We start from the raw sequence: 22546 nt of genomic DNA on the forward strand, positions 1-22546 counted from the left end.
AGGACGGATGTCAGACAGCTCGGGAAGAAGACAGACTTAAGCTCGGCTGGGAGAGAGCTTCTCAGGTTCATTGAGTAGGCCCAAAGGCCTGGCGGGTGCCTTGGCATAGCTCAGGGGTGCAGTGCTTGTCTGGCATGGGAAAGGCCGTAGGCTTGAATCTCAGAACCAAAAACTGGAGTGTTTGGGCCAGCAGCCATACAGCTAACCCTAAATATGGACCCCCTCAGCCTCCAGCTGCCCACACACTCATTAGCAGCTGTGGTTCCTATTAAACAGCTTCCTGCTTCTCATGTGTGCTTTAATGGCTTGGATTCCATTCCTTCTCTGTTCAGTCCGAGAAAGTCCTCAAAAATGAGCAAGATGTCAATATGATGGGTAGACACCGAGGACTAAGTGATTGGCAGAGCACTCTGTCAACTTACAGAAAAGACGAGAGCACGTCCCAGGTCAGAGTGTATCTTCATGACTGAAGTGCATTATAGGAAGCAGGGATTGAGAGAACACTAAGTTCCAGGCCCCAACTGCCACTCACAGGTTGTACAACAAGCAAAGAGATAAAGAGCTCCCCCAAGGCTGGAACCCTTAGGGGATCACTTCCAAATGGATTTCAGGAGGCAGCAAGTCCCTAAGCTAGCTGGACCCACTTCAGCCAACACCATAAAAGGTGGAGGTTGAGGCTCTTACTGAGCCTAGCACTAAAAATTCCAAGGAATAGAGATGCCATTGAACTGGCTCCAATCCGGCATCACAGAAAGCAGAGGAGGCCGACCCCAGACTACCTTCCACAGACCTTCCTGGAAGCTCGGACTCCTTCCCAGCAAGGATCCTTCTCACTTACCTCTGACCCGACTCCTGTAACCAACAACAGGATCCTCACTCTGAGTCCATGTGGGTCATTTAGTCCCACCCAGCCCCATGACAACTCCATAATCATACCCTTCATTTCTCTAGCAGTCAATATAAAAAGCAGCTTTCTATGAACCCTATTCTGAAAGTCACTGGCCCCCATTCTGAAAGTCACACTGAGGCTTCTTCAGTGTTCCTCAAGACAGTCCCTGATAGTAGCACAACCTTTGTCCTGTGCCTATGTGAGCATGACTACATGAGTTAGTGGACCTTAAAACTTTGCTAGGCTAGAAGAGAAATAAAGGCTAAGTCATTGAAGATGAGAATAATGAGGAAGATGCGTGGTAACTGCTCTACCATCCCAGCTTATTAAGGAAGCTGCTTATTAAACACCAGACTTGATTTTCACAAAATCTTTCGTTGCCTTTTTTGTGGGTGTTTGATTTTTTTCTATTAAAGAAAACTTAAAGAATATACCACAAGCTATGTCCATAACCCCAGCACTGAGACTAAAGCAAAAACATTATGAGGTTGAGGCCAACCTGGACTACAGAGAATTCTACTCCATCCTGGAGAAAATAATTCATGTGATCATGCATAGTAAAAATAAATAAGTAAGCATCCTATTAAAGTAAACTCTCTCACAAAACAAACCTCTAAATCTAGAGGCCAAACAAGCATGTGTTCCTGGCCTCTGACATGGTCGCTGAATGACTGGTGGTTGGTGACTGATAGCTTGTGCGTGACACCAGGGCTCAGTGCGCTACCAAAGCATCCCTAGAGGACACTGAGAGCATGCTGCAGCTTAGAGTAGCCTGTAGCCCCAACCCCTCCTCGCTTCACGCCAACTGTGTTCTCAAATCTACTCCATGCGGCTATGCACTGTGGCCACGGAGGCAAAGTAATCCAACCAGATCTAGACCCAACGCAAACACTAAGCTACTCGCTCTGACAGTAGGCCACAAAGGCCTCTATTAGACAGCCTACCTTAAGGATCTGCCCTCCTTCTGGGTATCTTCTTAAGATATCCTTGAGAAAATCAACAAGTGGTGGAGTGGTTTGACCAAATCGACCTAAAATGCAAAATACATTTTAAAAGAAAAACAAGGTTTCACGACTTTCCACCTGTGTGTGATTTGGTTCTCTCCATGGTTTCATGTATGGCACAGCAGAATTCCAGGAACAAAACCCACCAGGTTAAGCAACTCAATAGAAAGTAAAGCTCATTCTGTGTTATGAAATCTCAAGACTAACTAAATGAGACATCAGGTTTCAAAGGATTTTCCAAGATAGACTATCACAAAGGTTAATTCAACAGCAAGCAGCATGACAGAGGGATAAAGCACTGCTATTTTCTAAAGAGATTAAATAGCTGATGCTGTTTAGTGCTCCTGTGATTAAAAAAAAAAATCCAGAAATAATGTCACATAGTGCCACATAGTGCCACATTCTTACTATTCTCAAATGCTGATGGCTCTGAAGTTCAGTGACTGACTAGGTTAAGAACTAAGTCCTGCCTACACGGTTCTACACCAACTGACCAGGCCATCTCCAGATAAGTGGCAGGAAGGTGTAAAGGTAAGGATGAGGAAAAAAATCCTTAAGAATAAGACATTGGAGGCTGGAGAGATGGCTCAGAGGTTAAAAGTACTGGTTGTTCTTCTAGAAGACCCAGGTTCAGTTTCTAGTACTCATATGGCAGCTCACAAGTGCCTGGAGATTTGACACTCTCACACAGACATACATGCAGGCAAAAAACAGTGAACATAAAAGAGAGAGACAGGGGCAGGGAGGAAGAGAGACACCCCCAAGGTCATCAGAGTGGAAGAGCGGCCCACCACTCGCCATCTGTCAGCTCTGGGGTGGTGTGGGCAGGGAAGAGATGCCCTACCCCTGCCCCACCCCTCACCACCTGCAGGTGGCAAGAGAGCTGGCCCCAAGATCATGAGAATGGGAAAGCTGTCCCTGTCCCTCACCAGTGGCAGCACTCGGGAGAGGGGGCCCTGTACTTCTGGGCAGCATAATAGAGTTGGCCCCAAGGGTATGAAAACAGGGAGCTGGCCTTGCCCCTTGCTAGCTGCAGCATTGGGGGAGCTAGCCCATTGGCGCAGTGCTGGATAGCTCACCCTAGTGGTGTGGATGCAAAGCTGGCAGGTGACCAGCTTAGCTACCACCCAGGCTCAGGCCCAGGGCTTTGAGTTGGCCCACCCCAACATCTGCTCCATCTATGAACTGCCAAAGCACAGGAAGGGGCCAGTCCTGCAGACCAAAAGGTTCAGGGTCCTCATGACACAGGGAAACAACAGGATATCCCAGAGGAATCCTGGTGAGGAGCCAGCAGTGATAGGGTAGAAGCCAGAGGCCTCAAAACAGACAATGATTCATTGCAATGAATGTTTGCAAGGAAAGGATGTACAGCCAAGAGGGTATACTGTGGAACACACTGGAGCTTCCACAACAAGATTATTTTTTTGTTTTGTGGGGCTGGGGCTGAGGGGCAGAGGGTAAACACAAAGGGACAGGGAGATGAGTGAGATTGGTGTGCATGATGAGAAATTCACAAAGAGTCAATACAAAGTAAGATTAAAAAAATAGGAAACACTTAAAATCTGCATATAAAGAAAAAGTGCTTACACAAAGAAACCATCACCATAGGCGGAGACCAGAGTATTCCAGACTTCAGACTTTAGAATATTTGTACTAGTTAGTGAGATAGCTTAAGGATGGGACCCAAGACCAAATAAATAAGTAAATAAGTAATTCCATGTATACTTAACCTTAATGTCATAATTCTCTATAGAATGTTTAATACTCCTGTATTTTTACTATAAACTATCTAATGAAGTGAAGTATTACATTTTTCATTCTTGGCATCATGCCAGATGCCTTTGGACTATTTTAGATTTCTGCATTAGAGATTCTCAACCTGTATGGATTTGCATCATTTTGATACACTCATTTACCAAGACCAACAGATTTTTCTCACTCATCACACACCTAGCCCCATCCACCATTTTCCTCTGGGTTGGGCAACCCTTCCCTGTATTCGATAATATGCTCTCATTTCATTTTTTAAAATACAACCTTGAGTTCAGGCTACTTTATTGATAGACATACACAAAGCTGCAGATGCTTAGTGCATGAACTTGGAAGCTATTACATACCCATCAAAACATCATCGTCATCATTTTCATACCTTATCAATTAGCTCCAAAGTTTCTCCCAACTCCCTTTTGTTTTGACTTCATTCCTTTTGTGGGAAAGCCTTTAAGATCTCCCTTCTTAAGATCTCCCTGTTTGTTTGTTTGTTTGTCTGCTTGTTTTTGAGACAGAGTCTTACTAAGGGGCCTAGGCAGGTGTCACACTCAACAGAGCCTCTTGCCTCAGTTTCCTATGTACTAAGGCTACAGGCATGAAGCACCATGCTCCATGCTCCACTCTTCTGAGCAAGCTTTGAGGTACCTATTACAGGACTAGCACTAGTCATCATAAAAGGGCCTTTCACTGGGCAGCAGAGATGCAGAGCCATTTGCTTTGCACAGCTGAAACTTCAGGCTCTTGGACCAACACCTCTTCATCCCACCCTCCTCCCTTCATCTCACCCTCCTCCCTTCATCTCACCCTCCTCCCTTCATCTCACCCTCCTCCCTTCATCTCACCCTCCTCCCTTCATCTCACCCTCCTCCCAGCTCTTGGCAGCCACCATCCTCCCATCTGCTTCTGCATGAAACAAAACCTTTAATGGACTGAATTATGGCGTATACTTCAGGTAAAGTCGGTATTGTACCTCCCCCTTTTAAGCCTTTTGATTGAAGGTTTACAAAAAGGTGACGGGTTCTGGAAGTCAGATCTCCAATCTTGATCCAATCAGGTAACTGAAAAGGAAAACAGGAAATGTGTGAGAAGCAATACGACATCAATACTGTCATTTAAAACCTCACTTCAAATGTTTTTCATTCAAGTAACACATGTTAACCATCCTTACCAAGGAGTAAGTTTCTCCGAAGGGGATGTTGCAGATGATAGAACAGAATGCTAGTTAAAATCTTTATGTAATAACTCTCTAAATTTAAAGTTAGAATTTTTCTTTAAATAATTACAAATAAAAATGAGCCTATTTCTTTTCTGCCATATAAGTTACTCTCCTTCCTTTCTTCCCTCCCTCTCTTTCACTAGCGAGGCAAGTATTCTACCATTGATCCACGCCCCCATCCCAAATCATCCCAAATTCACAGTTTCAAATATGTATAAGATCTGTAACATAAACAAAAACATCTTTTTGATCAATGTTTTCAACGTGTATTTGGCGTGCAGCATAGGTCCTGGAAACTGCAACAGATCAGAGGATGAAATTTTTGGCATATTAATATATATGGCACTTTATTGGGATTAATATACATAACATTTCCCTAAATTAGCAGTATATTTTTCATTTACTTTCTGTGGTATCCCATAGAATCGTGTTCCTAGACATTCCCTCTGGAAAGCACTACCACAGATGCCCCCTAAAGCGATGGGAGGAAGCTGTACCGTCCCTGAAAAATGCCTCGGTGTGGCCTTCCTGTTCCTGATAAAGACAGGTACAAGACAAATTTTATGACCCACAGTAGTCTGTGTAGAAATAGAGCAAACTCCAACACCAGATAAGCTTGCTCTCCATCTGGGTCCACTTTCCGCTCTACCTATGTGGTCTCCCTAGACTGACCTCTTCAACAGTCTAAAAAGCACAAACACAACCTCAGAGCTTATGGGAAGGACTACTTTTCTTTTATTTTTTCCTTTTTATTAATTCATTCATATTACATCTCAATTATTATCCCATCCCTTGTATCCTCCCATTCTTTTTTCCCTCCTATTTTCCCCCTTACTCTCCTCCCCTATGACTGTGACTGAGGGGGACCTCCTCCCCCTGTATGTGCTCATAGGGTATCAAGTCTCTTCTTGGTAGCCTGCTATCCTTCCTCTGAGTGCCACCAGGCCTCCCCATCCAGGGGACGTGGTCAAATATGGGGCACCAGAGTTCGTGTGAAAGTCAGTCCCTACTCTCCACTCAACTGTGGAGAATGTCCTGTCCATTGGCTACATCTGGGTTGGGGTTCGATGTTTACTGCACGTATTGTCCTTGGCTGGTGTCATAGTTTGAGCAGGACCCCTGGGCCCAGATCCGCCTGTCGTAATGTCTTCTTGTAGGTTTCTAGGATCCTCTGGATCCTTCTATTTCCCCATTCTCCCATGCTTCTCACCTAAAGTCCCAATTAGATGTCCTCCCCTCTGTCCCACTTTCCTGATAAGTGAAGACTTTCATGGGACATGTCCATTGGGCTAGTGGGAAGGGCTACTTTTCCAAGGTGTGCTTCACAAGCAGGGCCACTGTCGTCATATTCTCTCATTGACATCTTAAGGCTCTAAACCGTGAGCTGGGGCAAGGTGAGCGCACCAGCTTTTCAAACCTCTAGCAGCTCCTCATCTGTAGTTCACCTTTCAACCAACAGTGTCACCACCCACAGTCACTTGAGGGGGACCATCTCTCTCCAAAGCTCCTCTGCAGCTACCTCTAGGCCCAAGAGCATACTCTCCTGTCTCTTCTCCATGCCTCGCAGCAGCTGCTCCCCATCTCCTGCTTTGTAACACCCCTCTCCAGTTTGATCTTTACTTCCTGCGTGCCATCCTTCTGCTCCTCCCTTCGGGTACGCTGCTAACATCCTTGGTCATGAAGCATGCTCACATCATACACCTGCTGACTCTGAGAACTATCCTCGAAAACTAGAGCATGCTGTACACAGGTGCTTGAGGAAACACAGGCGAGAATACCACCTGCCGCTAACAACATATCACACAACAATGAATACTGAACAGCCACACTACATACAACCTAAATGGATATTAATAATGAGGTGTCAAGTGAAAAAAGCTATCCAGCTTATTACCTAAAGAATGATAAGCTCCTTTTGATGGGTATAACCAACAAAAAAGTGAACAGAGTATTCTTTGAGTTATATATTTAGGTTACAAGTACATATGAGATGCAAACAAAAGGATACCATATTATAGGTGATCATTGCACTGGCTAATTAACCATCTACTTAATTACTAAAAGTAAGTCATACATAAGCCAATGCTCATTAGTCCAATTTTGGATCATGCATTAGAAGAAAAAAATGGCAGAAAATATAGAGAAATTTTAATTCAGAACATGGCTGGTGTGGCAAGAGATCACATCCAAAGACCTTCTAGGTCTGTGTGATCTGGCTGGAATACCGACACTAATCAGGAGACAGAGGGAAGCAGATCTGAGTTCAAAACCGCCCTGTTAAATAGCAAGTTTCGGGTAAAGAAAAGCTTAGGTCCAGGCATGGTGGTACAAGCCTTTAATTACAAACAATGAAAGTAAAGTTAGTTTGTAGAAGGAAGCACCCATGTTTGAAAGTGATGCTAATTGGGTGGCTGAAAAAGGAAGTGATGAATCTGAGAAGATTTCACAGAACAGGATAAGCCCAGCTCTCTTGAGAAAAGAGAAAGGGGAAGCTACTTAATGCAGTGCAGAGAGAGGGAGGGAGGGGGACAGAGAGACAGGGACAGAGGGATGGGGGGGGACAGTAATAGAGAGACAGGTTGCAGAGAGAGAGAACAAGCGAGACTCAGGTGAAGACCAAATGAACCAGAGAAAGAAAAAGAGCCAGAAAAGATGGCTGGAGTTAGTTTGAAGACAAGCAGCACAGTTCAGGGGCCCAGAGAGAAGCCAGATTGAAAAACTCAGCTGGGAGAGGAGTTTGAGCCAGAATATCAGAGTTGAATCAGCCGGCCCAGAACTCAGAAAGAACAAGAAAGGGTGGGTTTATTAAGCAGTAAGTCTCAGAAGCTGAAAACACTCTAGGCCCAGGTTAGATTGTACGGAGGCTGGAAGCTTCCAGGACTAGGCCCCCCGGTGAGCAGACAGACAGAGGCAGTAATCCTCCGAGACAACAACTGAAGCAGGTGAATAAAAGTTCCTTTTACAAGGAAGTACAAAGGAAGGAAATCTAAGAAGTTTCCAGGTTTTACAGAGAATCGATTGCAAGAAGCTAGAGACTTAATATAAGTGCATTAGTTTAACCATATATAAGTGTGGGTCTGACAATCGACCATGTGGTATATGCTATAACCTGCACGTTTATCACAGGGCAGTGGTCCTCATAAAGCGCAAGCGGGCTGAGGTGATATCCTCAGCAGTGCTGCCTCCTCTGGAGCGTGCCAGGATTCAGGGGTTTGTACAGGCCGTCTCCCTGCTCTCCTGGATACTACAAGGAAGCACAGGGATCTCCCTATTCTCCCCAGATGCAATGTTCTCTCCGTGCAAAGTGCCCGTCTCATTGTTTTTAAGATGATTACAAACTCATTACAATCTTGGTCTTGCCAGCCTCATTCTCCCTTATGAATCTCAGAGGCAGGCATCTTCAATTACTAGCTACAGCGGCTCGTATTCAACAGTATGATAATGTAACTGTTCAGAGCACAGAAGCTCAGGCACTCTCTTCCCCACACCTCCCCAAATACAGAAAGGGATGCTGAGCATCAGCCTCGTCCTGTCTCCAGCTCTGGCCTCTCTTTCTGTTGTGCATCTACCGCTGTGAGCTGACTTTCACCGTCTTTAGAGTCACAGACCTTAGAAGCTCGGAAAGCAGGACCTAATTTGGCTCTAGTTATATACACATGGCAGTGGCAGGCTGGATCTGGGTCACCCACTTCTCCTTTATGTGCATTTTCCTAGCTCCTTCTATGTCTCACCACCAGCTGAAGCACACATAAAAGCAAACTGGCTGCCACATTTGTTCCAGAAGAGCTGCCTCCGTCATCTACTAAGAAACGCTTGCTCTCCTGCTCGGAGGCCAAGCTTGCAAACATGCTCCATAAAGCCTTTGCCTTATTTTACATCAGCTCTCCATCCTTGAGGTCCATTTGGTACCAACTGCCACAGTTCTGTCCTTTACAAAGTGTCCTGCATGTCCTTTCATTTACTTAATTGTAGTGTGTGTGTGTGTATGTGTGTGTGTTATGCAAATGATGTAGGATGTGTGTGATGTGTGTGCATGCGGTATATGATATGTGTGATGTCTATGTGTGTATGTGTGTGTGGTATATGATGTGTGTGTGTGTGTGTGTGTGTGGTGTGTGCATGTGGTATATGATGTGGGGTGGGGGTGTGTGTGTGTGCATGTGGTATATGATGTGTGTGTAGAGTGTGTGTGTGTGTGTGTGTGTGTGTGTGTGTGGTGTGTGTGCATGTGGTATATGATGTGTGTGGGGTGTGTGTGTGTGTGCATGATGTGTGGTGTGTGTATGAGTGTATGATGGGAGCACATGTGTGAAGGTCAGAGGACAACTTTGTAGAGATGGTTCTCTCTACCTGTACATGGGTTCCCAGGATTAAATTCAGTTGTCAGGCTTACACAGCACTGACCCATCTCACTTCTCCAGCCCCACACTTTCAATTTCACCTTCACAGCCTTGGTCTAGGATCCTCATGACCTCAAAGCAGATCAGTGATGGCCCTGGATCTCTTTCAACTTCCCAATGACCCAACTCAAACAATAGGACCACTTAAACCAACCACCCCAAATCTTAGGTTTGCAAAGGTACTTGTAAAAAAAAAAGGCATTTACAATGACAAGAGCTACAATTCAGTCATGTGAGTCTATGCATGTATGCACTACAATGACAACATAGAACCAGAAGCAAGGCGCACATAAACACAGAAGAGTAGACCCATAAGGGTGGACAAAGATGACGGTGGCACAAATAAAGAAAGCAATAACAGTGTGTGTTCCTTTTCAGTTCTGCCTCAACTCCTTGGGCAAGCCAATGCCGGCACACCAGCAAACACCCCTGGGTAAAATGTTAAGAAATCACCTATCTGTAGAGATGCATAAGAGCAGGTTCATTAGAAATCTGTGTCTATGTGTGCAGGAAACCAGAAAACTGACCCAGGTGTACCAAAAGTCAAGGCTACACTGGAGAGCTCTAAACTGAGTGGTATGGGCATCCACGTCACTCGAGTCACTCCTGTAATTTCTATTGCCTTTTCAAGTCTTGCAAATTATGTTCTTTTCTCACATAAGAAAGCAACGATATGAGAATTAAAGAATAAGATGATTTTCACCAAAACGTTAACTCTTTCCCTTCCAAGAAAACTGTAGAATTTGCCCCATTATTTAAGAACACATTTGAATATATAAAAAGTTCTTATGCCCCAAAGTATTGGTGCACTAACCCAACTCATTAACACCTCAAAAGTTTTAAGTTTCCCCCTCAAAAATAACAGTTTAGGTATTAAGTTACATCTGAAGATCGTTTTTCAGCTGTAAATTTCTGTGATTCAAAGAAATTGGTGTAGAGTACCTGCCCAGCACGTGCAAAGCCCTATGTCTCAGCCCCAGAACCCCAAAGGCTCCAGAAGAGGCCGTTTTAAAAACACCGTTCTTGTTCAACTTAGGAACAGATAAATATGGCCTATCAACGGAGATGTCTTTGAATTTTTAAATCTCCTCGGTTAACAATGCCCAGCAAAAACGTGCCTTCGTTTTAGGCAGTGAGGATTCACAAAAGTGAGAACTGCAAATGCAAAGCAAACAAAAACAAACAAACCCTCACAACTACCGGCAGGCGCACGCTCCTGCCATTCTGCTCCAGCTATCTACAACGCTCTATTGAATCATCGTAGCATCTGTCTTCCGTGACCGGACAGGAGCCGGTGAGTTTCCTGCCGCCAGCGTGCGACTGCGCCCATCTTCCAGGGCAGGCCTGGCGCCGACCTACCTCCCGGTCTCCGCGCCACAGCCGCTGCTCCGCCACCGGGAAGCCGGTCTCAGCGAAGATGCGCTCCTTGAGGTCCCGCGCGGTCGCGGTCGCCGGCACCGCCACGGTCCTGCAGCCCACGCAGCCGCGGAGCACGGTCACGCGGACCCACCTGCGACAGGGCAAAGGGAGGACGGTCAGCGGGGTTCGCGCGCGGCCGGCCCGCCCACCTTGCCTCCCGGGGTCCCATCACCTGTCCCCCATGGCGGGCTCCCCAGGCCGCCGCCTCACGCCCAGCCCGGCCGCTCCGAGAGGCCCTCCGCCGGCCCCGAGGCGGGGATCCTCATGGCGTAGGCCCGCGCCGCCGCAGCGCTCTGCCGCAGCCCGCAGCAGACGAGGCAGAGGAAGGCGCCGCTGCGGAGGAGGAGCGAGCCCGGCAGCACCGCGCGCTCCCGACAGCGAAGGGCTCAGCGGGCGTGGCCCGCGGGCACGCGCGGCCCGGGGACCGTTAGCCGGCGGGCGGCTCCTCTGCGCGGCCACGCCTTCCCAGACGCGCCTCCCTTAGTCCTTGGAGGAGCCTCAGGCCCCGCCCCAGCTCCGCCCCCTAATCGATGGCAAAGAACGGTCCCGCCCCCGTCCTCAGGCCACGCCCCTTTCTGACACACACCCCTGCGGTTGCTCTGAGGAGACTCAAGCCCCGCCTAGGCTCCGCCCCTCTCCCGGGCGGCTAAGGACATCCAAGCCACGCCCCTCCCAGGAGCGCCGGTAGATTACAACTGTTCTGAAGCTCCTTGGGCCCGCCCCTGCCACGCCCTCCATCGGCTCCCTCTTCAGGCCACGCCCCTCCTGATCCCTTCACACACAGAACACTCCCGCGTGGGCCCCCCAACTAACACTACCATATTGAGGTGCTGCACAACCCAACAGGCTGCGCCTCATCCAGGTACCTCCTTCCGCTTCTCACAGATCCGAACGAAAAATAGCAAAACCAAGCCTTCCTCATCTGATACAGCAACGCAAAAACTACACAGTGAGATAGTAAACGGCGATTGTTATTTGAAATATTCTCGTCAGAATAACCCTAAAAGACGGTATTGATTACTACTTCTCTTGGCTTCCCTCCATATAGTCAGAATTTATCATCAGAAGTGAAAACATAGACTGCCCTGAGAGCTCTTCAGCCCTCTTTCTTAATGACGCTACAGGCAACAATAATGTCAGTCGAGCTTGCCTTTCGCTCATGGAACGGGTCAGTTTCATCAATTAGAGAAAAATACAGCATCTCAGTTAAAAAAAAAAAAAGTCCTGCCAAGAAACCCTAGTGGACAAATACTTGACTTTTGAATTAGATAAACCTGTACAAGTAAGTGAATGCATTGGGATATCAACAAATAGAAAAAAAATAAGGATTTTTGTTTATTAAATGAGATTTCTTCCTCAAGCTCCCTCCCCCACACAAACACATCCCACCCGTCTCCCAGACACCAACTACTCAGCACCTGTGACATGTACCACTCACACCCCAGGACAAATCTTCAGGTTAAAAGACTTCAGAGTTGAGGGTACACCCTCCTTTCCTCTGCCTTCCCTGAGCAGGCACCAAGCAGGATGTGGTAACAATAGAACCCAGGAGTGGAGGCAGCGGAGGGGGGCCTGAAAGGAAGGAATGACCTCATCCATCAGGCAGGCCACAAGAGAGGCAGAGGCAGCCTTCGAGGAGGCTGCTCAGAAGCAGCTTTGAACATCTAGGGCAGAGTGCCTCTGAGATACAATTCACAATGTTATTACTCACGGCAAACGCAGACCTAGACCTCAGGGCAGATGCCAGAGCTAGCAACGTAGACGGAGGAGGAGTCGCTAGCTTCTTCAGATAATACGGATAATGGATAACGGCTACTGAAGCTGCTGTATCCCAACTGGATACACTCCCAAGTGACAAGGACAGGCAAGGAGTGAGACAAAGTACCTAAGAACTCTCTGAGTAGACACAGCTGCAGTTTTACCAGACAGCGTTCTGGACATGAGCACGTTGCTAGTCATACACTATCACGACTGTAGCATCACAGAACCACACAATTCGAAATTATTCTGAAGGTAAGTCTTATGCTATATGAGCCACCATATGAAAATACATTTTTACCATTTTGTTTTTGGGGACGGGGTTTATACACAAGGTGGTCCTGAAGTATCATAATGGTCCTGCCTCCACCACTAACTGCTAGGCTGTGTGTACGGTCATGTATTCACATATCTTTTTTCTTCCTTTACAATATTTTTTTTTTTTTTAGCAGCACAGAGACACTAAAAAAGTTGATAAGACCAGCCGCCAAGGTTTGGAGGCAGAAAAGGTAACGGCAGGCAGTACAATATGAGTCATCTCACAAGGACACATTTCATATTACATATTGACTGGCAGGTAGCAATAAGGTAGGAAAAAAAAACTGCAAAGACTTGACCAGCTAACAGGTGAGTAGGACAAAGTGGCAAAATAGCAACAGGGCAGTCATTAAATGAGAGAGAGGTGTGGGGGGGGGCGGGGAGTAATGAAAAGGGAAGAGAGCGAAGGAAGGCCAAAAAGAGAGAAAAGAAAGAAAGGGGAAGAAATAAGTGAAGGAGGAAAAAACAGGGAGGGGGACAGGGAAGGAAGGGAGAGAAAGGGGGGAGAGCCTGTGGGGAGGTGGAAGGAGAAAGGGAGACGAATGGAAGGAAAGAGGGAAAGGACAGAAGGAAGTGAGGAGGGGAAAGAAAGTGGAAGGAAACAGGAAAGGGAGAGGGAGGGAGGGGGAGGGAGGGGAGAGGAGGGGAGGGGAAGAGAGGGAAGGAGGAAGAGGATGGAAGGGAGAGAAAAAGGGAAGGAAGAGAGGAAGAAAAGGAGGAAGTAGGACAGGAAGAAAGAAGGAAGGAATGGAGAAAGGAGGAAAGAAATGTACAAGAAGGAAGGGACGGGAGGGGGAAGAAAGAATGGATGGGAAGGGAGAGGGACCGTAGAGGAAGAGAGGAAAGAGGCAAGATGAAGAGAGAGGGAGGAAGGGAGGGGAAGTGAGAGGTGCAAGTGGGGAAATGCAGGGAGAAGGAAGAAGAAAAAAAGGAAAGGATCAAGGGGGTAGAAGAGAAAGGAAGGGAAGGAAGGGGAAATGAGGAGACATGGAGGCCAAAATGTGAGGATTAAAAAAAGATATCTCGAGGGAAACAGGGAGGAAGAGAAAAAGCCTCCATCAGATTGGCTCTTAGGAAAACTGGCAGGGCAGAGGGAAGGATTAGGAAGAAGGAAACAAGGAAGAAGAAAATGCCCAGAAAATGTAGAAAAACGGGGTGGGGGGGCAGGCAAGTTAAAAATAGTTGTATTTCTTCTGCTTGGGATGAGAAGGAGAGTGAGTCCCAGGAACACGGTATTGAGGGTCTCTGAGCTGACTCTCCCAGCACGTCTTCACAGTAGAGAACTGCCAACTCTCCCCTCACCAGTTAGGTAAAGACCAAAGTGGAACTAATTGTTGTTCTTTTGCTTAACGAGTCAGCAAAAGGCTAGTACCTTGAAAATCAAGTGAGGATGTGCTGGAAGATGCGACTCGGAGTGGTAAAGACTTGCCGTGCAAGCCTGATGATGAGAGTTTGATTCCCAGAGCCCATGTCAAGAAGAGAGATCCAGCCCCACATCGCCATCTGGGACCCACAAGCATTCCAGGACATATGCTTCCCACACACAATACAGTATTCTTTTAAAGTAATGGCTATCTCGCTGAGTCCCAAGAATGAGTGGAAGGGGTAAGCCACATAGGCGAAAGGAAATGACCTTTAAGGCAAGGAGCAGCACCTGTGAAGCCATGATGGTCAAGAGTCACAGGGTGGAGAAGAGTGCAGCCTTGCATCAGAAGAGTAAAGCGCAAGAGCACGCGACACTGGGCCCAGGGGAAGCGGCACACGTGTTTTCTTGAGCTCACTCTTCCACGTTTATCCAGCATGGTGGTCCTCCCTTGTACAAGTCCCTGCCTAGTGAAACCCAACCTGGCAAGTATTGGTTTTCCTCACATGGCCAGCAACCACGGGAGGGCCACTCCTCAGCCCTGTCATGACCAGAGGCTCAGTAATATGTTGAGTCCAGCTCTCTTTTTAATCTTAAAATATCAATTACCAGCAAGGGTAGATCACAGGTGCCAACCCAGCCCTTGAGAGACAGAGGCAGGAGGATTTCTGGGAATTTGACATTAGGCCTTGATTACTGAGCACCAGGCCAACCATGGCTATATAACCATAATAAATAATAATGAATAATAAATGAATAATCATAAACAAATAAATGAAGGGAGGAATATGAAGCCATTGTGGGCTAGAATGAGAAAAAAAGAAAAAAGAACAAAAACAAGAGGCTAGCAGAGTTCTGATTTATCCAAATTCAGTGTAAGAAGCAGCAGAGACTCAGGATTGACTATCAATTGCATGTAACTCGGTTTTATGAGGAAAACAAGAATTTTCCCAGCAAGCTTCTGCTTCTTCTGATTGTCCAGAACTGTGTCACATGATCAACTATAGCTGCAAGGTAGGCAGAGGAAGTGATTGATAACTTTTCAAGAGTCTGTAGTGATAGCTGAGTCATCCAGTTGTGCCCTCTACAGCGTGGATGGAAAAAACACAAGAAAGATGCTTTCAAAGTGCTGAAAACTATCAGAGCTGCCTACGCACATAAAACATGTTTTCAAAGGTCTCCGGGAGGGAGGACATTCCGTGCAGGTGACTTTTGCTCACCTTGGGCAGGACTTTGGCAAGTGTTTTTCTAACCCTTCTTCTGTAAAGTCTTGAGAACACTTAAAACGTCATTTCAAGTCTAGGAGTAGAGCAAACCCAGGCCAAGTCTACAAAGATGAGCTAGCCTTACTCTGGCCACCTCCGTGCTGCCAGGAGGCAGCTGCCTCACGGTCAGAGCTGGAAAGCTGAGAAATGAAGGGCCTGTGCCCAGCCAAGATATATAACTGTGAAGTAGGTCCTGGGAATAAACACTGTGGGAAAGGAACAGAAAATGTCCATATGGATTAGGCTGTTCTGACATGCATGTTGTCTGTAAAAAGAACCAAACGCAGCGAGGAAGTCTATTGTGTAAAAAAAACAAAAACAAAAAACAAAACAAACAAACAAAAAAAACCACTAAGTGATATTGGTGACTTTGGAAACATGGCTTCCCCAAGGTCAAGGGTAAAGAAATGGCCTCTCCATGTGAGGGAAGTTATGAATAGCTACTCTGGTTCATTCTGCTTAATTTGCCTGGTTACATAACTTCTGGCTAAAATACATAAAGTTGAGGTGACAATCATACCAAAATCCTACCCAGGACAAATTTCTCTGCACAGAATATCAAATTTTCTGCACACTTCAAGTTTCTTTATGGAATAATAAGTTTCAAATCAGCTGTAAATCCCTGCTTGGAAAAATCTCTCTACAATCAAACTACCTATTTAATTGAGGAATTCTTTCCACGGATGTGTATCCTTGCATAATATGAGCCTTTGTTTTTAAGTACATGTTACTTGACAAAACACCAGACAAAGGCCACTTAAAGAAGGTAGGGCATGTTTTGGCTCACAGTTTGAAGGGATGCAGTCCATCACTGAGGGGACAGCACGATGGTGGCTGGTCACATCGCATCCACAATCAGGAAGCAGAGACAGATGAATGCTGGTGTTTGGCTGCCTTTCCCCTTTCACCCTTTTTATTCAGTCCAGAACTCCAGCCCCACAGGAAGGTGCCATCCATACCCACAGTGGGCCTCCGTTCCTCAGGTAAACATTTTTGGAAGCACCTTACTGACGCACTCCGATGCTAGTCTCCAGGTGATTCCAAGTCCATTCAAGTGGACAATGAAGACTAACCGCCACCAAGCACCAGGTCTCTTTAGGAGGAAGTGTTTCATGTGTATTTGTTTCTTCCAGATAGCTTATGTACATGAGGATATATGTGTGTATACAAGGTGTGTGCATGTGTGTGTGTGTGTGCGAGCTCTTTGCTATATGGAGGTAATTGTCACTGTTCTTTTAACACACTGCAAGTCTTCTGGACTCTAGTCCACTGTGAACTGTTAACACTGTCAGAAGCCAAATTCGGGACCAACAGCAAGACTTTAGAGTATCTGTACCAGATGCAGGTGGTACCTGTGGATGAGAAGAGGCCACATGGATGTCCCCACTAGTTCTAGGCACAGACTGCAGTTGCACCCAGACTCATGGCAGCAAGGCAGGACACGGTGCTGCCCAGTTCCACTAGTGATATTCCACCGTGGCCAGCGTGAAGCTGTACCTCTGACTTCTCAGCCTTCTTCCTTCCTTCCCTTGGCTTCTAACCTCGTTGTTTGACCTCTCTCCATTACAGCTTTCCATCAGTCTCCTGTTCTTCAAAGAACCAAGAAGGCTCTCTTCTCTCAGGCAGGCTGAGGCCCTGTGCACTGGCCTGTGGCATGCCCGCACCTTCCCTCAGCCTCGCCCCTGCCCTACTACTCCCCATCTGTGCTGCGCACAGCACTGTCAGCATCTCTTTTCTCTCCACAGCATTTTTCTGGATGAATACGCCGGTGTAAACGCCCCACCCCTCTGTCTGTCTGTCTGTCTGTCTGTCTGTCTGTCTGTCTGTCTGTCTCTCTCTCTCTCTCATGTGTGCGTGCATGTAAGTGTTTCAATTCTTTAAACAAGGCACCAAAAACTCTGGAACTACCAAGTCCAGCCAGTGAACTACAATAACACTGTTACCTTGAAGGTTAGGGCTTGAAACACATGGATTTTAAGGAGACACAAACATTCAGTCAGTCCTTAGCACCAAGAGTGCCCAATAAACACGGCTGAACAACTAGCTGAATTCCTGTGACTGTGGCCCGCATGCTGCAGCTCCACACACAGCACACTGAGGAGTCTGTGTCTCCAGATCCGTCCTCCCCTTGAGGCCCTTGATGGAAGTCCATAAACTGGTAGAGTTGCGTGGATTACTGAGCCCCACAAAGATGACTTTGAAAACATTTCATCAAGTGAAAACTCCAGCCATGAACAACCACACACTGTATGGCCGCATTTGCTTACGTGTCCAGAACTGGTTCGTCCACATAAAACAAAAGCAAAGGGGTGACTGCCAGAGACCATGGGGAGTGGAGATGACATGTGGCTGCTCATGGGTTTGGGGTTCCTTTGCAGGGGGGGCGAAAGCCTTCTAAGGAGTTAGAGGGTGGCAATCATTTTTACAATATTGTGACTAGCCTAAAGAAACTATATTCATTAAAACGACAAGTTCCATAGTGTGAAATAACGTCTGAAATAAGTAAAACCCATAGCTGTTGTGATAGAAAAGGCTGTGTCCTGCCCCCCCCCTTCCCCCGACTGAAGGCTACCAACCATGTTCAGAATCTCTCTGGGAACAAAACATTCTAAATTAGCCACACTGGCTTTTCTGGGGAGCTCAGCGGTTGTAGGGCTTTTTGTTGGATTGTTTCTTTTTTAAGCTGTCTTTCAATATATCAATCTGCTACCAGAATCATCAAACACAGGTGTCTTTGCTCTCCCGTGCACACAAAGCAAGCGACAACAAGCCCTTTCTTATTAGCACACCAGGTCCTTTCATTCTCATGTCCTGCTTCCCCCAGTGGCTTCCTCCCCTTCTCCTTCTGGGCTGGGCCCCAGGAGAGTTAGCTGCCTGGTTTTCCTACATAACCTTTGCTTGCATCCCTTCCACTTCAGTGCAGATGTCCTTGCTGGGGATGCCTGATGCTTCGAGAGGCATTGCCCAGCCTCTCTCCTCTCTCTCTCTCTCAGTCTCTCTCTCTCTCTCCCCTCCCCCCTCAACCCCCCCTCTCTCTCCACCCACTTTTGGGGATGCATTTCCTCCTTCACCAGGATGTCAGGCACGTGCATCACCAGCTTGGCAGGCCCAGAGGGCCGAGGTAGCAATCACCTGGCAGGCCACACACTGCCCAGGAAGCCAGAGAAGAGGCTGAACTTCCCTCGTCCTTGTGCTCATGTAGGCCCAGCCGGTTAAGGTTTATTTTTAGTGTCATTAAGCATGCCTTGGGAAATGAGGTCATGTTTCTGAGTTAGCATTCCTGCCTTCTCTACTTCCAAAGAGGGGCATTATGAATCCCTGGAGTGCTGTACAGTCATCTCAAAATAGGATGGCACAGACTTCACATGAGGCTCTCGGCTGGCTATACCATTGATTTTAATGAGACCTAGGTGTTTGGATGCCCAAAACCCCAAGTTGGTCTTTCAAAGGCAGCTCTTACACTAACCAGTGAGGACAATGTGTACATACACGCGGCAATTAAGCAATACAGAGTGATTTGCATTAGAAAGAAAAGCAGTGACTCAAGCCCCCAGACTTTGTGAGGTGACACAGCTTGAGCTGGCCTGGCTTGGGAATAGTAAGCCCATGTGTGGTTTTTTTTTTTTTTTTTTAATGTATGATGGATGCTGATTAAACACCCTCTTCTGCAACTATTACAGGAAACTGTAGTGAGCTGGCTACATAGGAATGGAGTGAGCTGGCTAAAGGAGGAATGGGTTCAAATGAACAGAGAGTCTCAGACCAAGGCACCATCACAGAAAAGGCCTTCCATCGTAAAGTTGATGAAACTGAACATCGTGTAGGAGAAAGGAGAATGGGCCAAGAGGCCCACAGCTGCCCTCCCGCTACCCTTTCTCTGCCGTCTAGATTGCCACTGTGCTGCTTGACTGCATTGTTTCCTATGGAAAGTCATCAAATGAGTGGCACGCTCTGTGCTCTCTTCTCACTCTGGGCCTCTTCCTTCCCCTCCTTTCTGGCTTGACCATTGAACTAATATAAAAGTAGGCAAGAGCATCTTGAGAGCCTCACACCCTTCATCTCAGCGTGGCCTCTTTTCCCAGGGTGCCCAGCTCCCTTCCTAGTTCTGTTGAGTTCAGTAAACAGGACCTGTGTGCATTGCACATGCTGGGAAATCTAAGATGGTGGTGGTCCTAGTACCGCCTCTGCTCACGAACGGGAGCTAGACCAATAGAATTGCCACACCAAGGAAAGCACTGACGTCATGGAAACTGATGTAAATCAGCAATAGCTGTTCAGTGTGCAGTGGGTGTCTTCCACTAACGGGGCTGTCCTGGGCCAACAGCAACTGTTCTGATTGGTTGATTTGTTTCTGAAATGAATTCTTCTTCTTCTTCTTCTTCTTCTTCTTCTTCTTCTTCTTCTTCTTCAACTATTTTCTCTTCTTCCCTCACTTTCCTCTTTCTTCCCAAGCACACTGCAAAGACACATCTGTGTGTCACATTGTGTCATTCAATCTGCAGTGCCCCCAATCAAGACCAGGCTCTAGTTCCCCAATGTCCCTCCTGCTCAAGAGCAAAGCATCCCTTCAAAATGTCTCTGGCATTCCCTTCTGGGAATTTCCGTGTGTGTGTGTGTGTGTGTGTGCGCGCGCGCGTGCGTGTGTGCGTGTGTGTGTGTGTGTGTGTGTGTGTGTGTGTGTGTGTGTGTAGGCCCATGTGTGCACAAATGCATTTGTAAGAAGAGTTGACTTTTCCCCCCACTTCTTTGAACCATTGAGCAAGATGGGGTGAGTGCCAGCAGCAATGGTCGTTCTCAGTGGACATGGCAGAGCCCTACAATCACTGTACGCAGGAAGACAACAGTCCCCTGAAATGTTTGTGCTTTAACAGGGGATTTTAATTTCTGCTACTGTGTGGAACATGGGGTTCATATTTTGGAAGGTTTATCCACCCAGTTGCCTCTGAAACCACACAGTAGTGGTGCTCACTTTCAGCAGTGATTGAAGTAAACTGAAGAGAAGGCCCAGCGAGAGCGAAACTGATGCAACACCCTCTGTCAAGCTGAGTGTTCAGGGCATGACACACCCTTCCTATTCAGTCTTGAAATGTTCTATAAACACCTTGCCAAGCTACTAAAGTTCTGCACAACAATGTGTTCACATTTTACAGCTGATAACGAGAAATTCACAAGTTTTGGGTTCAGTGTAAGGAGAAGCCAGACAATGATCAGAGGGAGTCTCATTTTCAGTCACTGATTGCCCAATACATTCCAAATCCTCCTCGCCCACAGTGCCATATTTAATTCCCAGAAGACCCTGCGAGGAGGCGTTCCCATCTACTGTCATAACTAAGGCTCAGCACCCAGGGAGAATGAGTGCTTGTCTGAGCTTCCCAGCACATGCAAATGTGAGGAAGCCTGGAGTCCTGCAGTCTCCAGTGCTGTGCTACTCTCTACTGTGAAGAGATTGGTCACACTCTGCTTAGGTTGCGGGAGACTTTAGTCACCGTTCTCCAGGGACAGGAGAGCTAAGGACAACTTAAATTCCCAAGAACACGGCACTTTCAGAGCCAGGCTGGATGTGGATAGCATGATGCCCTCACACATGCAATGGAAAACACATCTACAGCTTATTATGTCTTAGAAGAAATACTTGGGACTAGAAGTGTTTGGGATCTGGCAGGCTTCCAATTTCAGAATATTTGGAATATTTGGGCATATATAATGAGTTACTTAGGTTTGAGACATGAGTGTACACAGGAACCTATTTGTGACTCGGGTACAGTTTACACACATAGCCTAGAAGTTCCATACTGACTGTGACCTGCAGTGTTCCACCCCAGACCTTGAAAAGAAAGGGGTTTTGAGCATTTTACTTAGGATTTTATACATTTGTGACTAGAGATCATCAGCTTTTATACTAAATATATAGGATAAATGCACAAATGGAAAATACAAAATAGAGATACTCAGCAAAAACCTCACAATCATCTACTTACCCAAAAGATCTTACAACTGCATATTTCTACTCAGCTAAGCCACCTGTCTAAAATTACCCTCTCCTCTGCCTTGCCTTAAAATATCAGAGAGAATCCCAAGAGTATAATTCGATTAAATAGTTTCTGGTCAGAATTGACCAAGAAACATAAGATTATTTATAAAAACAAAAGGGACTGCTTTTTGTCATGTTTCTTTCTTAAATTTCTTGCTTATGGGATTTTTAAAATATTAATTCCCTTCCAAGTTTAATTTCCCATATCATTCCATTAGATAGCAGGAATTTTTCAGGCCTCGGATACAGGGTCTACTATTCTTCTGAAGGAAAATATACATTGGTGATTTAAAACAACAACAACAGACAGACAAACGTTAAACATGGCAGTGTAATAAAAGGCCAGGAAAAAAGAATCACTCTCTAAGGTGATTAAATAAGGTCATTTAAAACCTCAGAGACATACAGAATATGGCAATTAAAAATGCTTTTATTTTAAAGATTCATTTGTCAATGAGGTAGATTAACTCCTGGCAACACCCAGCCTACCTCAAAGAGGATGATGAGCATCAAAGAACCTCCTTATGGAGATAGCTTCAAATGTGGCAAACCAGCCACTGGGCCAAGTGTCCTCATTGCTTATGGGATTTATTTTTACTGCTGGCGTAGAAAGGACTTGTCTTTATGGCTGGGGAATCAAACCAAGGGCCTTACGGTAGGCAGATCCCTGCTGCCAACCTCCACCCTCATCCCAGCTACAGATTTTTCAAAATAATACCCCAACCTCTGATTTACGTCATCTCTAAACATCTGGGTTTGCCAAGAAGCAGATCAAGGCTTCCTACCCTGTGTCTTGCAGACCCATTGCCACTGTGACATGGAACAATGAATTGTGGAAGCCACACTCACCGAAATACAGACCTGAGGAATAAGAGACCTCGTGAAGAGGTGAGCACAGGCCACCGCCCTCCTCACATAGCTGAGGGGCTGTACAGTGCATGAGTTTGCTGTCTCAGAACACTGATGGCCATCGGCAGGCATCCACTAGAGAAGAAACCAGTTTGATGTAGGTCAAGGGGGCTTTATTATTTATTTAGTTTTTAATGAAAACTGGGGATGAATCCATGCAAACCGAATGGCTGGACCTTTCACTATCACTGCGCCGGAACAGAA

At 46.5% G+C, this 22546-nt stretch overlaps 1 protein-coding gene across 5 annotated transcripts in view; it reads right to left on the reverse strand.

The window, feature by feature from the left end:
* Window positions 1–22546, reverse strand: part of SACS (sacsin molecular chaperone) — a 74790-nt gene that overhangs the window by 33309 nt on the left and 18935 nt on the right. For 4 of the 5 annotated variants that reach the window (XM_084767454.1, XM_084767457.1, XM_084767453.1 and 1 more), the window contains exons 3-5: window positions 10639–10789; window positions 4634–4721; window positions 1834–1919 (exon numbers count right to left, since the gene is read on the reverse strand). In XM_084767454.1, coding sequence (XP_084623580.1) covers window positions 1834–1919; window positions 4634–4721; window positions 10639–10789 — 325 coding nt within the window. Of the gene's footprint in view, window positions 1–1833; window positions 1920–4633; window positions 4722–10638; window positions 10790–10870; window positions 11093–22546 lie in introns of those variants that run through there. The other variant, XM_084767456.1, reaches the window with a different exon arrangement.

This window comes from Acomys minous (genome assembly GCF_964271855.1).
Source record: "Acomys minous genome assembly, chromosome: 18".
NCBI classification, from domain to species: domain Eukaryota; kingdom Metazoa; phylum Chordata; class Mammalia; order Rodentia; family Muridae; genus Acomys; species Acomys minous.